Consider the following 23,287-nt stretch of genomic DNA (forward strand, 5'->3'; position numbering starts at 1 on the left):
AGGATGCTGGTAAGTGTGACCGTCTGCTGCCACCATACATGTGGTTCCTTCGTGGCTGGATTAAGGCTCATTTGTTTCCACTTTGGGTTCCTTAGAAACCTTGCTACAAAGCCCTGGCAGAAAAGAATTCAAGTCTGAGGGCTGCTGTTTCTTTCCTCACTTGTACCTGCTTTTGATTGAAGGCTCATTCCACTTTCCTGTGTGCCTTAAATCAGGACTGCCCAACAGGCTGGATTTTTACAACCCAGCAGCTTTTCCAGGACTTCAAATGCATTTGGAAGGGGGTGTAAGGCAGGGAGCTGTTGGCTGGAGAAGTCTGCTGGATGCTTCTGGCAGAGCAGGTGCCTGCTGAGACAGGAGTGGGCTTCAGGAACACCTTGAGCCACAATAGGAAATCTCTTCCTTTGGCTTTCCACACTGTGGCCTTACTTGTCCACTCATGATTCCAAATAGTAGTCATTGCTTTGGGTTTTCCATTCAATGAAGGTGCTTGTTTTGTCAAGGACTGGATTCGTGATGGCTCTGCCTTTTTTCGTGGTGTGGTCCACAGGAGGTTTGTGTATGGAATTCAGCTCATGCCAGTCAAGTAGTATTTTGAGGTAGGAAAGATACTATGTTACGAAAGTGAACGTTTATCAACATGTAGCCACAATACAGTAACTGTTATTTCCCATTCCTACCGACAAGATTGTCTTGCTTCAGGTGTCAGGACATCATTTCAGCTTTTCAAAGGCAGGTTACCGTTAGTGCATCCTACATCCATGTTTCTAGTAAGTAACGCAGTCTTTGATATTAGTTACTGCACTGATATCTTCTACTGGCTCTGCTTTAAATGGAATCTCTGAAATTAGCTTGTCCTCTGCAAAGTCAGTGTAGGTGAAAGTAGTCAGCTTCAGTGCAACCAGGAAGGACCTAATCATCCTGTTCTTTGCCCCCCTCCTTCCATTTGTTTTTTCCTTTGATATAGGACTGAAAACAAAGGGCATTTGTTATGTAGAAAAACTCAGAAGCTATTTCACATGAAAACATAATGACTATGACAAGCTACAAATAGCACTGAACATGAATCTTTTACAGAAGAAAGGAGAAATGTCCTTTGGTATATTTACTTCAATCAACTCTAATAAGGCTTGTTTTATGTGTTTTATGCATCCGCCATCATAATTATAAATCCTTGACATTTTAGCACTAGCATTTATATCTGCCAGGGAAGCTACCCAGAGTCAGCCCTCAAGGAATGTCTGTATTGTTACTATGGATCTCCATAACAGCTCTCAAGTAGCTACTAAGTGGCTTAAAAAATTACATCTCGGTTGTGCTTGAAGGGCTCATCAAACTTTGCCACAAATATCAATGTTAAGTACCCAATCAGCTGCATTGTTTGAAGTACCATCACGTGGGGCTGCAAAGGAGCAGGTTGGACAGGAAGAAGAAAGTGGGAAGGGTCTCATCAATGAGGTAGATTTTTTTGCTGTGACCTTTTTAAAAAAAAAAAAAAAAAAAGGAAAAAAATCCAAACATGAAATCAGCTGCAGGGAAATAACAGAAGGTGAGGATATCACACAAAAACCACAACAGCTAGACTTTGAGAAGCGTGGACAAAAGAGTTTTCTCAATCGTGATATCTTGAGAGGCTTTTTAACCTTTGCAGAATAGTTTAGGACCTTCCCAAATTAACAATAAATAGTAATAAAAGTAAATGAGAAATTACAACAGGGTGTTAAGAAACTGTTAGAAACCTGAAAACTTGGGATCATTAAACTTGGGCAGCAACCCAAATTCAGTAGCAAGATGAGAGTTCAACATAGTTTCTATTAACAAATCAGACTAGAAGCTTTGATACTGAAAGATATCTGAACAGAAAGAGTAAGAAACAGAATAGGCTGGTCTTTGGGAAGACACTTTGGTGTATATAGTTTTGACATGTAGGTAAACAAGATGGGCTAATCACCATAGCTTTCATGTGATGTATCTTTAATTTGTTTTCATATGTAGGTGTGAAGAAAGGCTGCCATATGGTGTGTACATGGGTATTTTTCTTTGACAGCCTTTAAGTTAGAGTAATTCCAAGGCAAGCTATTTTACAGGAAAGCCATTTCATATACTTATCAGTACATGCCAGAAGAACACCTTGAAAGAGCGTTGAAGGAAGGCGGTAGAGCTCCAGGTAAGTTTTAAATTGAAAAATTAAATAACACTTTCATCCATTTTGGAGGTACCCTAATTACCTTAGTTCTACCTATGTCATACAATTACTGGACTTTCATCTTTTAACCATTTGAACTGAAGTTTTTCATAAGTGATATATAAAATCTGATTTTACATCAATGAGTTTGTGGAACACTGAGGAAGTTTCCGCAGCACCTTTCTGAAGTTTTTTTTGCTCATAATTCACTCTAACGTACCTTATTGTCTCAGTTGAAAGTGGTTTTGTCCCCTTACAGAGTTGAGGGGTAAGCATAACCCATTGAGAAAGTTCTGCAGCACCCCTGTTGGACCTGCTGTTGCACTGAGCCTGTGCTGTATGTAAACACTAAGTGCTGGGAGCTCCCCGCAGCACCCATGGTTGTTAAGCTGCTGTCAGTAGCTCAGCAGGGTGCTGTCTGGGATCCAGCATGGCCAAATGTATAACCTTCCTGAAAGGAAGACAGAAAGGAGGCGGAGGAGGGGAAGAAAAGGAAGGAGATCCCTTCTTGTCTGCGTGGGCCATATGGAGGCTGTTTTCAGCTGCTGTCAGCTGCAGTCTGTCTCCATCTGTCTGTGTGGCTGGTTGTTTGCAGGTGCAAACACCTCTGATCTTTTCTAGTCTTATTTTGAACTTTGCTGTATTCTGTCATCAAGATGTTACATACAGAAACACCCCGTGTCTTTCTACCTCCGTTGTGCATTTGCGGGGGTAAATAAAAGCTTAAATCTTAGAGAGCCCACATTGAAGGGTCAGAGAGCAAGGTAATGTGATGCTGTGGAAAACTTGGTTTTTGCTGTAGCTCGAGCCATCTTTTCTCCGTATGTCATGAAGCTCAGTGGAACAGTCGCTGAGCTGTTAATCCACCCTTCCAAAACAGCTCTTGTGAAGATGTGTCTTGTGTGGAAAGTCTTTAATTGGAAGGGGAAAAAAAAAAAAAGGGAAAAAAACGAATTTTCTAAAATTGTTTTTAAAAGGTACCTGATAATCACTCCCACAGGAGTACTGGCTGTCAGAAATATAGACTGAAAAATGTGTGTACATGTATGTGTGTATAGGTGAATACACCAACACACATACACGGGCTTTTCTCTTAAATGAGAATTGAAGTAATGAAGCATCAGGGAAACAGACACCATGAACAAACAGAATTTTACAAGCTTTCATTGCCCATAGAGGGAGAAGAACATACAGAAAGTAGATGTTCTGGATATGGGGAAAATGAAGAGGAAAGCCTTCCATCTAACTGAAATGAAACATTCTGTTCAAGCTGAGCATTAACTCTTCCTGGTGCTTTTAAGTGTATCATTCCAGCTGCTGAAAATCATATCAGTGATGTGCTGATGCTAGCCTGTGCCTGGGAACTTCTCTTAGGGATTTTATCTTAACTGTGAATGAAAGCTGATTAATTAAATTGCAAGCAAACTTTTGTTTTATTCCTTCTTGGAGAGCTGTGTACATGCGTGGTGTTTTGGTACAAAAAGGAAACAGTTATGTCTGTTTTCTAATTCAGCACAGAAAAGCTGTAAAATACACACTTTTTAGCCTTATTAACAGTAATCTAATTGTCAAAAGCATCATGCAAAAAGAGGAATAATTACAAAACCTTGTATTTAGAATGGTGTCTAGGGCAAGGGAAAGCCAGTTGTTACTGGTTTAACAGCCAAATGCCGTAAGGCAAGATCTGTGAAGTTGTGCTACTCACTCAGAGGTGGTGATGGTTTTCTTTGAAATTCTGAAACTCGACAATTTATATTTAATGAAGCTTAAATTGTGAGCACTGAAACAAAGATGGTGCAGCTGTGTCCTGGGAAGTGCTTCCCCTGCTTGCTGCTGCTGCGCGTGATGTCTGGCAGCGCGGTGGTGCTGAGCAGGGTGCAGCAGGACAGTGGGCTGGGAGTGCCTGTTGTCTTGGGGGGATTTCATGGGGAGCCTTCTGTTGCTCAGTGGGCAGTGATTCTTTGGCGTTAAAGAAGCTGCTACTTTGCCTTCAGACCCGTTCACTCAGTAAGGTCGTTTTCCTCTTGGCTATTAACCCACCTTTTTGTACAGCACTGTTATCCTTAATTGAACGCGTGAGTGTTGGTCTGTGTTTGGGAATAGAGCCACTTGATTTTTTACTCAATTTTCTTCTATTTTTCAGTAAGTTTCCTAATTGGAACATCAATAAAATATTGAAATAGCTATACCACAGGACACAATTCAAAATTAGCATTTGACCTTGGTAAACTGCCTTGTGATAAGTTTGCCATACTTATTACTAATGAAAATGCTGTTAAAATAGCACTGTTTGTTACTTCTGTCTTATGTTGTGGCTATGTCACTGTAAGTAGGGAGGAGGGAGCTGTGTTACAGAAGGTCAGGCTGGGGATTAGGAGAAGGTTCTGCACCAGAGGGTGGTCTGGCAGTGGGTATGGCCTCCCCAGAGCAATGGACATGGCCCTAAGCTGCCAGAGTTCAAGAAGTATTTGGACAATGCTCTCAGGTACAGGGCTTGGTTTTGGGTGGTGCTGCATGAAGCCAGGGGTTGGAATTGACAGTCCTTTCCCTGCAGGGGAGTTGGAACTAGATGATTTTTAATATCCCTTCCAACCCAAGTCATCCTATGATTCATTCTGTGATCCTTGAAGGGCCCTTCCAGTGTAGGATATCCTGTGGTTCCATGATACAGAAATACATAGATAACTTTGACAGCAAATATTCATATGTTTCTTAAATAAACTTTAAAAATAAGTGAGACGCTTGAGTACAGTAAGTGCACCAAACCTCAAAGGAGTACTTGTGTAACTTCTGCAGTTCACAAATGTTTGGAGTTATATCTTAATCTGTTAAAAATAAATAAATAAATAAAATCAGCTGCCCTGTGGAACTCAAGACTTGAAATGGTCTTGGTAAAGAACAAACTACTATTACAACAATGTTGTTGCTATGATAGGATTGGGGTGGATTTCTTAACGTGTCCTGAAGTTCTTTTCATCAGGAGGCGTTTGCAGTCTGTTCCTATTCTGTTCCTATTAATGGATTTTCTATACTGGAAACATATCAATTACTGCAATTATTTTTGAATAGCTGATACGTGTAGCTTCAATAGTTTTCATTCCCTGTGACAGGCTCAGGCTGATATTTGTAATACTTTTATCAGTAGTGTATTTACTGTGTTAGGACTGCTACTGGTAAGGCTCTCTTGCAGCTGCGGTCTTTGAGTAGTTCTCTCTTAAGTGTAACCATTTTAGAAAACAAATAGTGGTTTATTTCCTTGGTGAGGAAAGACATTGAATCTTTATTGCTAGTTCGTGTTATACTTACAGTATCTCCTTTCCACGCTCTGTAATTAAAATGTCTCTAAGTGATGCTGGTGTTCCTGGCTTACCTTTGTGGATCTCTTCTCACCACTGTGTTTCAGGGTCTTTTAAGTTTGAGATAGTGCTTGCGTATTTCCATTTAACAGTTCTTGCTGATTTTTCCCTTCAGCTTGTCAAAGTGTTTTGATCCAGTCCCTCCTTTTGGTCTTTAACATCCTTGGCCAATGAGTGTAGTGTGCCACAGTGTAATACAGCATTTAGCATGCTGGGCAGTGTAACCATGGGGAGGCTCAGGTTCATCCAGTGGAGGAATGCACTTTATTTCCATCTGAGCTCTGTAAGGTAGGTTGCAAATGCAAGTAGATTCTGTATCCTACTGTCTTCAGTGCATTCATTGCAATGAACTTACACAGCTTTGAGATTTCTTCATTGGTGATGATGGTCACTTCCTTAAGCAGTTTGCCTGGCAAAAGCGAGAAAAGGAAAACCCTCTTAGAGATGGCAAATGTAGTGAAAGTTCTTGAATCACGATGGACTTTCGTAACAACAACGTGGTAGTCACTTTAAAAACAAACAGAAAAAAACAACATTTTGTCAGATGGAGCAGTTACCATGGTCTCTTGGTGCCTGGCTCCAAAATGGCCTTTCTGACTGTGTGTAGTTGCAAGGAGTAGTGATGTCTGGTGGTAAATGCAATGCAAATGTCTCAGTAGTTTCCTTTAAGTGCAGTAATAAAGTCTGGAGAGTGTAGGTTTTGGTACTGAGATGAATGTTTCCCATAAGTTTTGGATTAATAAAAAACAAAGTATGTGATCTAAAAGCCATTTGTGTGGTTTTGGAAAAGAAAGACTCCATATTAGAAGTTTAAAAAAAAAAAGAAGCCATTTTCCTACCTGATTATTTAAAGGGTTTTTGCACTTCTGAAGTGCTAGTGGTAAATACAAGTTGACACACTTCTAGCAACGAAATTATAAATGAGAGAAAGACCTGAAAACGTCAGTTTCTTCCTTAGAAGCACTTCAGGAGTTTTCTTTTTATTTTTCCTTTCTTTTCCCTCTCATACATTCATTTGTTCCCTTAGGCAAATGAGGTCCTTTAAATATTTGTCTCTTTGTTTCAATATACTGCATATCACAGGATATAATTTTTGACACATGTCTTGGAAGTGTCAGAGGAGATTTGATCTACTAATATCATTACGGAGAGAGCATATCTGCGTACCATAAAATAACACAAAGGGCTGAGGCAATGTAGTAAATCAGTTCTTTAGATTGTTCCTGCAGGTGCCTTGACGTTGCCTTATCAGGTTTGTGTGATGTGGTCTTACTCAGAATTTGCTAAATAGAACTTTGTTAATCTTAAGGAGTTCAGAAAAAAAAAAAAAAGAAAGAAAGAGATGGACACCTAAAGATGAAGCCAACTTAGTGTTTTTAGGCAGTGTTTATCATGGGAGTGGGAGGAGAATATAAGGTATCAGGCAGAACAAGTCCTTGGGCTGAACTGCTGCTGCCGTCTCCCCTCCTGGTGCAGGCTATGGGTGCTGAGTATCTCATTGGCTGGGAGCAGACAGTCAGACAGTTGTCTGGTTTCTTTAGATTCATTAAGAATTTATTCTTTCTTTTTATACAGCTCCTAGAACTGTATTAGCAACCTACACCAGGCCACGCACAAGCTATTTGTTGATGAAGCCATATCTGATGTACATAGTAGGGACCAAGAGGAAGTTCCTTGTAGGCCAGGCTAGTTGACACACACATCATTTTCATGGTCTTTGTTGTTATTTTCACACCAACTTTTTAATGTGAGTTTGGATAGCAGAGTTTGCAGCCTGTCCATGCTTTCCTGTGGGTCTGAAGTTATGGATAACCAGTAACTAAGGGAAACAAAGTAGATGGGATAAGCTTGCAGGAGAGAACAGGGAGAAATTGTTGAAGATAGATCTATGAGTGCATACAAGTATACATGTCTCTACATTATGCTCTCACAGAGGCACAGGTTCAGGGATTAAGGGAATTCCACTCTGTCACTGTGGTGTCTACAACTTGTCCTTTTAATAAAATTGTGTGTTCATAAACTAAAGCTTCATACAACTTCCGTGGCTGTGTTGCATCACCCCAATGTGTCAGTCAATAGTACTTTTAAAGAAATGCAACACCCTCCTACCATAAAGTTTAAATGCTGGCTTGTGTGTTTAAGCATGTTCATCTGTAAATATTTTGGAACAACAGAAGATGTTCCCTATTCATAGCATGCAAGCTCTGAGGACTGCACGCCATCACCTAGGAATGCGGAAGCATGTACTTAAGTCATATTGAAGTGAATGTGTTTAAGCACAAACGTATGTGTTTTACTGAATGTTTATTCTTATTACTAGCCGTTCTCAAGAAAGGTTGTTTTCTACTCTTGTAACCGATCACTTCTTATTTAAAAAAAAGTAAGTAAGTTTGGGAATACTTTAAAATATGCAAATGGTGTTTTATCTTTTGTTTTCATAGCTGATTGCTGTTTATGATGAGCAAGAACCTCACCGTAAGTCTGATGGCACCAATGGGAATGTGACAGACAGAAGTAGCCCGGACCTGTTTGAGGCAGAGGTAGCAGCTCAGCTGGCTGCCTTTCAACCAATTGGGGGCGAGATTGAAGTGACTCCTTCTGCCCTGAAGCTTGGTATGTGTATTTTGCATGGTAATTTTTCAATTTTTTTTATTTATTTCTTCTGTGGTTTGATTTTTATATGTGTAGAGGTTTTTTTTTTTTGGAGGGGGGATTGGGATGAATGTATTGTTTGCTTTGTGATTTAGTGAAGATGACTGTAATGAGAAGTTGGGGCAGTCTCTGCATTTCAGTAGAGCTCAATGTGCAGTTCATGCTGTATTCTCAAGTACTGTTGGCAGTTTTGTAGAGATGTGGAGTAGAAGACTGGACTGCAGTGGATGGCATGAGCTGGAAATAATACCTCTAATTCTGTTACTCATGTAGATGAGTCTACTTTTGACTTCAGAAGTTGAGTATTCAGCTGTCTCTTTATTGTAATGCTACTTTAAAGAAGGCTGATTTAAAGAGTTACAGTAAAACATCTGATAAACTTCATTGGGTGAAGCTGCTCAGTATAACTTATGATGGAAGTCTGTGCTCATTTTTATGTCCATTGTAGAAGTATTGAAATCCAAACTGTATGAAACTGTTTAGATTCAAATTTTTAACTAGTCATTTTGGTTCTTTCTGTACCCTAATGAATTTTGAAAAATCTCTTAAATGACACACATGGGAATTTCTCAGATATGCCATGACGTTGACTGGATATTTTTATATAACATAAGTGCATTTTAGCATGTTTTGGAAAGTAGATATCATTCTCCATGTACCTCTGAACTGTATTTTGAGAAAGTCATTAAAAGTTATGTAGGAAACTGAGCACAAGTTGAGTGTTTGAGAGAGGAGTACTTCAACCTCATGCAATTTTATGTGGGACAGCTAGTGCTCTTGAGATCACTGTTAAACTACCAGATTGTTCAGTTCTCATAGCATTTGTGGAATCCTTGTGCTATGGAGTTTAGAGGAGATGAAATACTGCATGCCATGAGCAGAGCCAATTAGGTTTTGACTTTATTTTTCGGTGCTATACTAATTTATATCTGAAATTAAAATGGTGCTTTTTTTTTTTTTGTCTCAGTGGTTCCAGATTTTCATTTAACTTGTAAGGTAAAACAGATTTTCTACCTGTCAGTCTTATAAAGATGGTCTGGAGCCTGAAACTGTTTTCTCTTCCAGACTTTTCATCACTAACAGTTCTTTGCACTTATTTTTTGCCTTTATCTTTCTTGTGTAACTTCCTGGACCTTAAATTATGTTTCTGTGTCCGTTGGAGGCAAATTGTGAAATATATGAAGGAATAAAAGGAGATTTGGTCACATCAATCTCACTGATGCATGAACCACAGTAGTCTGGTTGCCTAATTATTGAATTGACTCACCCTTGCTAACAGAAATAAATACTAATAATTTTAAAAAGCTTTTCTTCTAGAACAAGGATGTGATTAAATGTACACATCATGAGCAAATGTTGTTGCTTTCTATAGTGGAGCTGTTTGAAGAACTGTCTTGTGCTTGGCCTTTTAGAACGTGTTTTTGCAAATGGCCTTTAGGGATGAAATGTAGGGAATTTGTTGTTAAATCAATTGACAGATTGTGGAACAACTTTGTTTTTGTGTTTTTTTTATGATGTTTAGTATGCTAGGAAACTGGATCTGTGGTTTCATGTAGAAACAATGCCTAATAATGATGTGATGTGTTCTCAAAAAAAAAAAAAAAATCAACACAGATCTTAGAAAAGGCACTTAAGATACTGCCTTGAAACTTGTTAAAAATAAATGGTATGTTTGATACAATTAACTACGTATCTAGTATCTAGTCCTAAAGCCTTTACTGACTAGATAGAAATTGTGATAAAGAGGGAAATATTTTTTATTATAGGATACTTCTAAAATTTTTTGTGGTTGATATATTTTGCAGCAACCATTCTGACTGTGAAATCATAGTTTTTCCAATATGTAGTTAAGTACCTTTCCTTTCTCTTGTCTTACTTATAACTTTGAAAATAAGCAAAAATGAAGGTAATCCTATGTTTGACTTGACAACTTAAGACACCTTATCTTACATTGTTTCCACATACATTAAAATGTTAGGGCAAAACTGTTTCTTACTTGTTAGCAAATTAACTTCTTAATACTTGGCACATGCATCCTTAACATAGTTCAGGAACTTACTTGGCTCTTCAATTGCTTCTAAAATAGTTCTGTCCTTTTGGAACAGGTGAAATTGTGGGTTTTAGTGGTTAAGAAAAATGTAGGAGAACTGTAATTCTGCTAATAAAAACACTTGTGTCCATTACACGGTAAGGTGCAAACATTTGCAAGTTAACCATAAACATCTGTAAACCCAAACACTGTCTTAAATTTATCACAGTGTTTTTTCTGTTGTTTCTTAGTACGCTGAATACTTTAGAGCCACATAACTTTACTCCATGGTAAATACAGGGCAATCTACGCCCCAGGGAAAGTACTGATTTTAAAGTTGTGCTGGAAATGGTCATCTGACTAGCTGAATCTAAGCCCTTCCAGCCTAGCATGAAGGCTCCCAAAGATTACTTCTGAATGTCCATGTGCCCTGAAGACTAGACTTCAGCAGTTTGATTGGATCCAGACCATGCCTGCCAACTAGTTTTTTCCCCAGTGCTACCACAAGACTTTGTTTTCTCTGGGATTAGATGTCATCCCTAGCGATACTTTGTATTTGGTCTGTGTTGTTCCTGTACCTCCTTTGTTCTGACTGAACAAATGTAATGAGGCAAAACTATTTTGAGTTGGGTAAATTGAGATACCATAATATTTATTTAAGATAGCATATTGAAGTCATTTAAGAAACAATTAAGAAATTTCCTGTATGGTGCTCAGATGGTAGACTTTGTTGTTCCAGTCAAATGCCGTTTAGATGAATGTCTTCTACATCATTGCTGTGGTTGCTCGTTTGTCTTCATAGCACCAAAATGTATTATCTTGGATTTTTCCTGAATTGTGAATATATTCTTTGATGCAATACCCAATCAACTAACAGGTATTTAGAATGATGAAACATTTGGAGAGCCTTGTATGTAGGTGGTAGAGTAACAATTAGCACTATTTTCTGTTGGCACTGTGTGTTGTGATAGAATCCAAACCTATTATTTCTATTTGACCAGAGATGATGCTGAAAAGACTTTGCAGAGCGGGGACTAGAAACATAAGATCTTTAGAGATCCCAGGATGGCTGGGGTTACATATATTAGAGATACTGGCCATATGTGCAAATGGTTCTGTCTGGTATCCTTAAGATAACAGTTTGAGGGTTCTGATGATGTGCATGTTAGGATTACAAAAAATGAGGTAGCAGTGTAGAATGGTAAAACACAACTTCTTGGTAGCAACTAATGTGCCAAGTGTGAAGTAATACAGTCTTCCCAAAGTATTTTCAAATCTTTTATTCTAGATATTTGCTGATTTCAGACTAGAAATGCTTTCTTGTTCTTTTTATAAGTCTTTTCCAAGTGAATGGTTACCACCAGTTACCTGCTCATGAAACTGATGCATCCATGCCCTTTGGAGCAGCTGCCCGCAGGCTATTGCTAAGTGATTATCCAGTGACATCATCCCTCTTCACAGACCTTTGGTCCATAGGCAGTGCTTTGTGCAACCAATAGCCTGATCTGCCAGCTAGTGCTTCCCCTAGATCATGAGACAGGGTTGCTTCAGAATGTTCTGTTTCCTTTAAAAGCACTGCTTTGTCACAGTAACTCTTCTAGTATGTGACGCGTCAATATATGTGAATTGGTTTCAGTAGCAGAATTTGCACCTTATAAGTAAGGCTTTTCAGTTAAATCACATAGAATCACAGCAGAATCAGCATAACAGTCTGAGATTCAAGTGCTTGTAGTTCTGTTGGCCCTTATCAGACATCTTAAAATTAACAGTGCATCTGCAAGCAAGCTGCTGGCCCTTTTGCACCTAACAGATCCATGTTATTTTACAATGATTTTCTCTATATGGTAGGTACTGTATCGGGAAAGACTTTTTTTCTTTTCTTTTTTTGATGTCAGTTTGTTGTTTTTTTCTGAAGAGAAAAGGAGGCTGTAACTTATTTATGGAAGATCTATTTTATGGCCATGTCAGTTTGAGTTGGAAATGCCTTTGTGACTGGTACAGAGCAGTTGCTTTATTCAATAGATGATGCTTGAGTGCACAGAAACTTGCTGCTTTTCTGTGGATCCTTGGTATTAAGCATGTATGATCCTTCCCGTTTGGGTTGCTAAGTCAGTCAAAGCTGTTTCTCAGTTGCATTTATAGCAGCAGACACAAACAGATGCTTCCGCTGGTAATGTCTGAGCTTAGAAATATGAGGGATGGAAAGTGAGGTTTCTTCTGGGTGTTCTCCCCTGGGATGTCTGATAGAGCCCAGTGGTTCTCTGTGGCATGGAATGTCTGCTCTTCATGGGCAAACTCAGAACTTAGGAAGAGATCCTCCCCTCTCTTGCCTGGTTTGAAGTGGATGTATTGAAGTAGGCTTGAGGGCATTGTAAAAGGTATGTACTTGGTTAGTCCCCTTTCAAGTGGACTTTGAGATGCTATGCAGTGGATATGCAGACAGTGCACTTTTAAATACAGAGGAAAAAGCATGGTTATGCTTTTTTAAATATTATGAAAACAGGTATGAACTGAAACTGTTCATTTGACAAAATGTTGCTATTGCTTGTATACAGCATACGTGCTGTTTCAAATTGGAAAGGTTTTTTAATGTAAAAGCTATCTTGTTCATCTTAATCTTGCAATGTCAGTTTATTGGCAGAGCATACCGATGTTTGTCAGTACATTGAGTAATTCTCTGCTGTATGATTCCGGAGAAATTAGCATCTTGAAATTGCTAAGTTTATATGAAAAATGCGTTGTAAAAGCTTCTGTTGTCTGAAGCAATACTGTTTATTTCATTAAGCAGATAGGATTTTATTCTTTCTTCCGTGCCCAAGAGCTGCTCTTACAGCAGTGGATGAAGCGCTGTTCTGTGCAGTTTGTCACAGGTGTATGTGAGGATGGCTCTGTACTTGATGGATTTTTCTCCTCTGTGGCATTTGGCTTAATCTGGTTTTAAAGAATTGTGATGATCAATTAAAGTCTAGTTGAGTTCTTAAAATAAATGGTTTCTGTTTCCAGGCAAGCTAAAGGTTTGAAGATAACTTTTCATTTCAGTCAGAGTGCAGGCATGGCGTGTTTTGACCTCTTGACTTAAGCTGGATATTACTTAGCTATCCTTGGTTCATAGAAATGAGCTTTGCACTAGCAAAACAGGTTTCTTTTGTGTTGCAGCAAAACCAATAAGGCAGTGCTTTTTATAAAAGTATGTGTGTGTGTATCCATATATAGAATCACAGAATGTCTTGGGTTAAAGGGACCTTAAAGCCCCTCTTAGTACCAGTCCTCTCCTGTGAGCTGGCTGCCCTCCACCAGCTCAGACTGTCCAGGACCCCATCCAACCTGGCCTTGAGTGCCTCCAAGGATCCCTAGCTTCTCTGGGCAGCTGTGCCGAGGCCTCACCACCTAAAGAATTTCCTTCTATATCTAACTTAAATCTCCTTTCTTTTAATTTAAAACTGTTCCTGATGTGTGAAGTCAATCTCCCTCCTGTTAAGTTTCCTTTAAGTAGCAGAAGGCTGCAATTAGGCCTTCAGGACCCCTTTTCATGCCTGTCCAAGCCTTTTGGATGGAATCCCTTCCTTTTGTTGTGTAAAAATAAACTAAACAGTTGAGTGCCAGTCACCTTTAGGCCACCTGGCAGCAAAAAAAAAAAAATACATCCCATGTCTTTCTGTATGTTGTCTGTTTAGAAAACAAGCCAGTCCTTCTTTTCTTTCCTTATTCTCAAGAATTTAGTAGCAGTAGTGGTAATAAATCTGTGTGTGGCATGTTAACTGAGTCCCTCCTTATTTCTGATAGCTCCTCTGCTTTCCCCAGTGATTATTGGTTCTCATCCGTTATTCCCATTGTCTCTGCTCCCTTTGTCCTTGGTCTAATATATGTTACTTTGGGGTAGGGAGCTTTTCCCCTGAAAATATGATAAGTAAGGAGAAAAATACTTTCTGTCACGAGTTGCGTGCTTTCTTGAAGGAGCTCTCCAGCAGGAATGTTCATTTCCAGCCTTTTATTGCCTCAGGGATGGTTTTGGGGGATGGTGTTGAATGACTGGGGTTCAGAATGAGGGAATAAATTCTATTACAAAACTCTACTATTTTTATATTGTTTACTCAATGTTAGCTTTTTAATTGAAATTTTTCTGATATTACTGATCTTGTGATGTTGCTATTTTTGAGATTATTTATATATTGTTGTGACGCACAGCTAGTTTCGAGGGTAATATAACTTTAAAATCAGACCAGCCCACTTCTGTAAGCTAAATATTTGCAACTAGAGGGTTGGGAAGGGTATACTGTAACGCTGTACTGAATGGCTGTAGTGCAGTCTCAGGCAGTAAAATAGCACTAGGTAGTATAAAAAATGTGAAGGTGTATATGTGTGCTTATAAATCACTGCAGCACTATGTTCTGCATTGCCTCTGAGGCAAGACAGTAAAATCTGTATTTCAGGTCGAAAATGAACCTACTGACCTTGGCTGATTGATAGTTGGATATTATTCAGTGTAAATAAAGGTCTTGAAGTAGACAATCACCCTTTTTTTTTTTCGAGAAACCAAGTTTATACATTTCTACACAGTTTTGCAATGTTCATTCATTAATGGTTTTGTTTGCTGTTTATTTCCATGTATGCATGTTTCAGTATACAGGTGAGCACATCTTATGGAAGTCATCATTAGAAAAACTACAAGTAAAAGTTAAATGATTCAGCTAGTTTGCCCATTGCTGTATAGTTCTTTCTCATTGCTTTGTATTTTATTTACCCTTTTAAGAGCCTCACTCGATAGTTAATTTTTTGGCAGCTTACTTTGAAGTGCTGCTTCAGAATCTGATTGTTTCTCAAAGCAGAAATGTAAAAGCCCAGCCAACTGAAGAGGAGAGTTGTGTATTTTCTTCTTCCGAACATACTGGGAGGGAGGTGCAGCTTTTGCCAGCTATGTTACACAATTTTCCCATAGACATAGCAGCTGCAGATTTGTGTTTTGCATTCATCACAACTTAGTATTTCATTGCATGGAAGTCTCTTTATTGTGGGCATTAGGTGAAGCAGGATGTTGTACCCTCGCTGGCTTTGAGATGAGGATGAATACCATGGGGAACCTGCTTTGGCAGGGGGTTGGACTAGATGATCTCTAGAGGTCGCTTTCAACACATATGATGTGTGGTATTTTGGCTCACCTATTTTTAACTCTACCACTAAAGGGTAAAGAAAAATGATCCTTGTTAACTTTGTCACATTTTTAACTTGCTAAGAGATTGAAAAACAAAAACAGCCACAAATTGCCTCTTTGTTGAAGCCTTCAGCAAAATTCTGTAATTCAGTGTTACAAGCCAAAAAATCAATGAGGTAAAATGAAATTAGATGAATTTGCAAGATGTGACTCATCTTAGACGTGGTGATGCTCTGGATCCTGCTCTGATCAAGTTCTTTGAACCACAAATTTCTGCAAACCAGAGCATTGGCTGCTCCATGGTTGTTTCTAGGCTCCTTTGCCAAGTATTTGCTACTGGTGGGTGCTGGATAGCAGGTTGGGTGGGTGCTGGGCTGAACAAAGTGCGGCTTATCTACGCTTTTCTTATAGTTCCTTGAAGCATTCCTGAAGGCTCTGGTTCTGGAGACTTCACTGTTTCATCTTAATCTCTTATAACTGTCAGGCAGAAGTTTGGAATTTGAGACTAGAAGTAGTTTGCTGTCACTGGAATGGAAAATAACCATAATAGGAATTTTGAGGGAAGTCTAAAAAAGACAAGGTTCTTAATTAAGGTGAGATAAAGAATATATAAATCTAGACAGCATTTAAATACTACAAAAATAAAAGATATTTTTCTTTAAAAACACCATTGAAACAATCAAGAGGTGTATTTATACTTCTCTACTACAGCAATAAAATGCTACCCCTGTCATATTCAGGCTGTGCAGTCCAGGTGCCAAAGTTTTCAGAGAAGACCGAGATGCTGAACTGTGGAGGAGTCCCTGCCTGAGCACCCGTAACTGATGTAGCCCAAGTGCTAAACCAGCCCTTGGCAGCACAGCTGCTGCTGCAGGTGCAGAGAATGTTTTCTTTGTGTCAGTTTATTCAGCTAGTGAAGTTCATTAAGTGTTTCATTTGAAGTTGAGAAATGGACTGGGAATTGAAATAGAAGAAACGCTTATTTTCACCTTTCAATCTGTGAATAAAAATTAGGTGTGAGAGTCTGAGATCTGTTAGCTTTAAAATCTTGTAGGATGGATTAACCTAAAATGATTGATTTAAACGCAGATAATATGCTGTTTAAATACAACACTCTGTTTAGTAAGATGAATGCTTTTTGCTGTGTCCAGCAGGCTGGAGGAGTAACAAGAAACCATTCTTGCTGGTGTACCTGAAGTTTAGTTCCCATTTACATCAAATGTGATTTGGAAGAGATTATGTTAAAAACAAAGTCACGTGTAGGGAAATTCTAATGCAACAGAAATTATATATGTATGTATGTATTTGTATATTTTTCAATGGTACTTGAAAGACCTGAGGTGCTTGCAGCTGCCCAGGCCGTTAGCCTCAGCCGGCAGCACGGTGCAGCTGTGGCAGGGACAGGGCCTTCCCCGGGCAGGAGCCAGCAGCCAGGCTGTAGTAGTGAGCGCTGGTCTGTGAGTGCTGCAGGCTGCTCCCACCCTGTTCCTCATCAGCCTTCCCAGCCAGTGGAAGGGTTGTGTATTTTGTGAGAATCCTGGCTGGGTGAAGCCTCTGCTCTGCCTGCTGTGGGAAGTATGATCAGGTCCCATGCCTGGGCTGCTGCTGCAGTGCCTATAGCTGAGGTCCCTCAGCGCACCTTTGCGGCACCCCTGTGTCCCTGCTCGTGTTGGGCCTGGAGCTGGGAGTGCTGTGCTGACAGAGGTGGGAACAGGCTGAATTGGTTGGGATCTGAGGTATGCTGTGACATGAAGGGTAGGAGGAGGGTACCTGGTGAGGACCCCACTTGAAGGCTTGCCCTGTGGCCGGAGACCTTCCTGACAGAGAACGAAGCAGCAGTACTCCTGTGTCTTCTGTAGGTACGTACATAAGTAGCCTTGTGCCTTAAGATGAGAAGTGGGGAACCTCTTTTCATGTGAATGTTGATTTAATTTCTGCAAATAGAATGTAAAGTAACTTCATTACCAAAATATCTACATGGGAAGTTGTTATGTGTAATATCTGCCATTGAAACCTCAAAAACTATAAATACAAATATTGCACGGTTGTTTCGTTAGGTACTGTTTCTTGTAATGACAGTGGCAAAAGAACGTAATTCTGGTCAGAAACTGGGAACAGTCTTTGCATTTTGTAAATAAACTCTGACTTGATGTTTTCCATTGTGTACAACCAGGGAAAAGCATTCTGCTGAAATACGCAGCACCAAAAAAATGAGTTTACAGTCTCTTGGATCTTCCTTGTAGCTCATCGCTTTTGTTTCTTTAAGAAGTCCTTGTTTAGAGCAATGGGGAGATACTTTGTTCTGCTGTTAGAGCACTGGGCTATAGTGTATGAAAGAGAACTGGTTGGAAATTGATTTTCATCTGTTTGTAGATTTTAAGTCAATTGTCTCACTGTTACATCATCCTAGTTCGTTAATTTAATCTTGTATCCATGGGAATTTAACAGTGCAGTGTGCACTTCAGACAGAACAGATAGCTGTAGATCTTAAATTGTATTGATAGGTGCTATTACGAGCAATTTGGGTTAGTTTTAAACATAGGAGCTCTGTTGTTGGAGCAGTAGATACTCGAGGAAAAAAAAAGGGGGGGGTTGTGATCCTATCAGATGGTAGAATATACAAGGTAGTGTCAGCTGCACTTTAAGTACATGGCAGCACCATTATGTGGTGCCTCAGGTGGAAGTAAGCAATAAATCCAGGGTGACCAGATTACCCGCTCTGATTGCTTGTGCTCTCAAAAAGCCCTGACTGGCAGAGCTGTCTGCACGCCTGCTAATGTGAAATGTCTCTGATAAAAAGAAGAAAAATGGTTATGTATTAATGACCTTTCCTGTATTTAAATATAAATGACTATCCTGCTTGTAATATTTTGTTTTCAGTTCCTGAATTTGTTTGGTGACAAGACCAGTTAAAAGTCTTTCTGCCTCTCTGCTTTAATGGCTTGTCGGGGATCTTCCAGCACATTGTTGTCTGTGTCGAAGGACAATTTCACATTGGTGCATGTGGATGAATTTACTCTTCATAGAGTTTTGCTTCAGTGTTGGCTTCAAATTTTATTGAGGTGTGCTCTGAGGAAGCTCTAAAAAAGAATAAAATTCTGACACATACAGGGATGAGGAGGTAGTTTATCCTAGTGAGTGTGATGTGGCAGCAGGCAGAGGAGGGGTTGTCATTGGTGTGGCCTTTAGTAGCTTACAGTTTGATACACACGTGATCAACAGCTTTTTTCCTATCCCAATAAACATTTTTATATGCAGGAGCAGAATTTAAAATTAGGACTTTAACTGTTTAGGTGATGTACTCTAAATCTTTCTACCCACTTCATAGTATTACATCCATGTGTATCATTTGTTCTTTTCAAAAATAGTTCTTCCCTCTTCTACGGCTAAGCAAGCAAACAAAACAATATGTAAGAGAGCTGCAACAAATGCAGTTAATTGCATATGCTTATATTCCCTGTGTTCTTCAATTTGGCAGCTTACCTGAAAGTTAACTGAGTATGTTTGCACCAGAAAGACTGTGTTTTAGATAGCACAGCCTATAGCAATGGCTTTTGGGTGAAAAACTCTGGTTATCTTCATCAGTTTTCTGAATTTGGCCCAGTGACTGCAGACTAAATAACGGAGGTGGAAGGGTTTCAGCTGGGGGCGAATTGCTCTTTCCCAAGCAATGAGGCTGAAACACAAAAGAAAAAAATGAAGGTTGGAGTAGTGTTTGCATTCATGGTCACATTGGGTGATACTTAACTATCTAAATCTAGGCTCTGAGTTCCATCAGCAAATCTGATGCCTAGAAAGAGACCTTGAAGAGCTCAGCGTGATTGAGAGAGCTGCAGCTCAAGGCTCTGTGACCACGCTGGGGTACTGAACTCCAAACCTTGTGTTATTTCTCTGTAGTTGTACAGTATTCCTAAATGTGCTATTTCTTGTTAGCCAGCCCCCTCAGAACCTAAAAAGAGTTTTGATTCACCAGAGGGTGCAAACACCGCAAAGTGAGGCAGAAGGTGCTCCTGACTGGGGCAGGTGTTAATGTCTCCATACGGCTTTTTACTTAATTTAAAAAACAAACTAAGCAAATAGGATTACATCAAGCATGGAGATGTTTCTTTTGCTATTGTGTTGATGCAAGATTTCATTTTTTAATTGTGCACAAATGGCAGAACTTCTCTTCTGTTTTTTTTTTCTAATGTAACCAATTTAAATCTAAGTGAGGTTTCGACCATATGCTCAATTCAACCATATTTGCAGTTAAAAAAATAATATTTCCAAAACATAAGGGTTCAGGGAAAATATACTGCTAACCATGAATCTGTATAGAAACTAATCCTTGAAGGTGATGCTAGCAAAAGGGAAATTGATTGCTCTGTGTTGCTTGAAACAAAATAGTATGGAGCTTTTAGTGTCACTAGAAAAATTCCTCCTCAGCTTTGTCAAAGAGAATGCATTGTAAGTAAGACTGGGATGAGGTTCTGCAGTACGGTGACAGAAGGAGCTCTGGACAGAGTTTGAAAGGGGGAAATGCACCTTGAGGAAATCAAAGTTAAAGCCATTAGGAGAATAAAATTTTAGTTCATGATACATTTGACTCTTCATTGTCTGTGGCTTACTGCTGCAGTGCAGTGGGAGGAGGAGAAATACTTTTGTAAACCAAGTTCCAAAGTTTAAGATACAAAGTGCTGCTCTGACACAAACTGTAGTGCTTATAAATAGCATGCCTTGTATGATCAGCTTGGTATGCAGAAGGTAACGTGTTTTCTGTATTTCATCATTCAGAGAAAAGAAATGTTTTTTTCTGTCTTAGCTTACAATGGTTATTGTAAATGCTCAGCACAAATGCTATAGCACGAGTAGAATAATATAGAAGCACAACATGACAAAAGGAAAGCAGTAAGGAAAAAGAAGGTGGTGTTTATTGACAAAAAAAAAGACAGTCAAGTGTATCTCCTAAATAAACTTGTATAGTTGTCTGTGTAATCACATAATAAATGGGGTAAGTGCTAGTTTTCCATTACCTCTTCTTCATGTCTAAGGAGGACAGTAATGAACAAATTAAAGGCACGTATGTATAGTGGATGTTTTCATATATTTTTTTGGTATGTGTTGTCAGGGTGTTATCTACAGACAGTTTGCTCATTCTGTTCTAACCCTTAACAAGTGTTAGTGCTGCTCTGTGTCACTGTACAGCATTGAATGCTTGCCCCAGGCCCAGCTGATGGTGTGAGCTGGAATTGCACAGGGACTGTATATTCTGATTGTGGTCACTTCTGACCTTCCTGCTATGGACTTCTTCGGGGTAGCACATAGGTGGAAAACAAAACCTATACCTCATGCTGTGCTTAGACTTTCAGATTAATACCCTGTCACTCTGTCTTTATGGGACTCCTGAAGGAATTAACTATTGTCTGCTTTCGTCTTCACTTACTTCAATTATGAAAATCAACTGACAGAAATGAGAAGAGCGGTAGGGATGATGGCCTTGAAAGTATAAGGAGCATTGCATTTGAATTTGGAATATGGCTTATTCAGTTGTGACAGTTGCAATTAAAAATACCAGCAACTGGCTTTCTGGTAGTTTAGCAAGAACATCTTTGCAGTGTTTGTGTACATGTGAAAGGAGTTTGGAAATAATATTAACTCCTTATTTTGTCTCCTAGGCATGCCACTTCTGGTACGAAGGAGCAGTGATCCAGCTTTGGGCCCACCTGCTGACTTCCACCCAAGTGCCTCTCATCCCAGTGACCTTCACAAACATGCTGTGGCAGTAAGTCATGTAACTCATCTTTTTATTAAGGGCTAAAACTGCTTTTTAGCTGTTTGTACACAAGTGTTTTATAAGCTAGATGTATTTGAATCTACAACAAAATGCTGTAAAGGAGACTATTTCCTTTGCATAAATAGAGTATTTTAGTTAATGTAGTCAATTAACAGTGGTTCATGTTTTCTCTATAAGATAGTTACATAAAGCTTAATGGTGACATAAAGTGCTGGAATATGAATTGAAATTTAGCAATTGTTGTCATTTTTGTTGGTTGGTAGTGAAAATGTGCACTTCCTTTTTAGTATAAATTGCCAATCTTGTACATTCTTTTGCTTCCCATGCCCCTGCATGAGATTTGTTTTCCCTTGTTGTCCTGCTGCTATGCTTCACACTCTATCCTTTCTCCAGCCTTCTGTTTTACATTCCTGTTCTTCCATTTTGTGGACAAACTCATGCTCACGTTGTCTTTGGTAAGTATGAAAGCAAAGATACAGTGAAGATGCAGTGACTCTTAATCAGATATTATTATAGGCTGATTTTGATCTTAGTGACACTTTGAACACATTCTTTACTTTGCATTTTTAAGACCTGAGGCTTGATTTTTGCATGTGGGTACTCCTTTATTACTTCCACAGAAAGGTGGAAATCTGTTGTATCTGTGTAAGTGTCAGCTGGGATAAATTTGTGCATCAAGAAGAATAGAACTCACAAGTAAAGTTTGCCTAGAAAGCTCTGCTGTCTGTCTGTACTGCTTTATGTCAAGTGAATGCCGTCTTAATTGATGTTGCTGTTGCACCTGCACTTTGTTTACTTGTGAAATTTCTGGATTTTCCTCTTTACCTTCCCCTGAACAGTGTTGCAATTTGCTCCCTATTCCCAGTGCTGGAAGCAGTCCGTCTGTTTCCCTGCCCCAAGCAAAACAAAACCAACAATGCTCCTTGTTTCAACCTGCATCGCTGCATTTTGGGGAGGTGTGAAAGAGGTCAGTAACTGATGCTGGAGGTGGGAACCAGTTAAGCTGAAGATTGTGTATTTAAGACCATGCCTTCAGTTAATTTTACAAGAATGAAATAAGTAAATAGAAAGTTAGATGACTTGCATATTAATGATGTTTCATTGGTCTTATGATTCTGATGACCAATGCAGAATTTTGTTGACTGTCCATTGTTTTTTTGGCTGTGTGTGCATCCTATTTTACAATGTCATGGCATTTAGGGGCTGAGCTTCAACAATCTTTTGCGTCTTTTTTTAGAGAGCTGTAGGATTTTTCTTGAGATTTGTGCTGCCAGTGCTTACATATTCAACAAATACTGTCTTATTCTAATGAATTAAAGTACAGAAGAGAATTCTGTGTGCAGAAGAGTTTGCAAAGTTGAGAGATCTATAAAGTGAGCAGATGTGTGTAGTGCTGAGTGATTTCTGTAGCCATGGAACTTGTACAAAAAATGAGCAAAATGGTGAAGTTATTTGTTTCCTTCCAGGAAGCGTTGTATCTGTGCAAAGAGTTGTACCAGTACCCGAGAATCCTGTAGGCCTAAGGGAAGTCTGTGTGCCTAAAATGTAGAGTATCCCTTTATCAGCTGTGGGGATGGGGATAATAGTAAAAGCTGGACTGCTAGCAAGAGTGAGGAAGGTTCTGATTATTAAATGTCATTTAAGGAGGGAAGCAAGTCCCAGAAAGTTGGAAGTTTTATTGTTTACTTGAAAATCTGTTGTAGCAAAATACATTATACCAGCTCTTATTTTTGCAACAGTACCATTTCTAAAAATCATCAATCATACTGGAATATGCTTTGGCGTAATGTATTGGAAAGCATAAAAAACTTAAATAACTTAGGTTAAATTAAGTACAGATTGTTTTGAAACAGAATAATTGATATTTGACAAATGAAAGAATGTACAAATAATGATGCATTTTTAATGTAGCTGTGTTCTTTCACACAAGCTTTAAAGCAGTATTTAAAGAAAATTCTCTTGTTCTAGATACAGGGACTGAAATTAAAATTACTACACAGGCATAGTTTGTTTTTTAATTAAGCTGCTTCCATGCATTCATAGGAAAATGAGAAGCATCAGAGCTATTGGTAGTGTAAACTATCTTTAGTGTATATAGGAAAAATTGACTCCCTGTTTATACCATAGATACTGTAGCTATCAT

General features: G+C 39.1%; 1 protein-coding gene across 7 annotated transcripts in view; it reads left to right on the top strand.

Moving 5' to 3' along the window:
• Window positions 1–23,287, top strand: part of PARD3B (par-3 family cell polarity regulator beta) — a 373,510-nt gene that overhangs the window by 94,534 nt on the left and 255,689 nt on the right. For all 7 annotated transcript variants that reach the window (XR_016468331.1, XM_090144157.1, XM_090144152.1 and 4 more), the window contains 2 exons: window positions 7,983–8,154; window positions 21,026–21,132. Coding sequence is in view for 6 of the 7 variants with exons in the window: in XM_090144157.1 (XP_090000283.1) it covers window positions 7,983–8,154; window positions 21,026–21,132 (279 nt within the window). In the remaining variant the exon portion in view is untranslated. The remainder of the gene's footprint in view (window positions 1–7,982; window positions 8,155–21,025; window positions 21,133–23,287) is intronic.

This window comes from Phasianus colchicus, chromosome 7 (assembly GCF_987193195.1).
Source record: "Phasianus colchicus chromosome 7, bPhaCol1.hap1.1, whole genome shotgun sequence".
NCBI lineage: Eukaryota > Metazoa > Chordata > Aves > Galliformes > Phasianidae > Phasianus > Phasianus colchicus.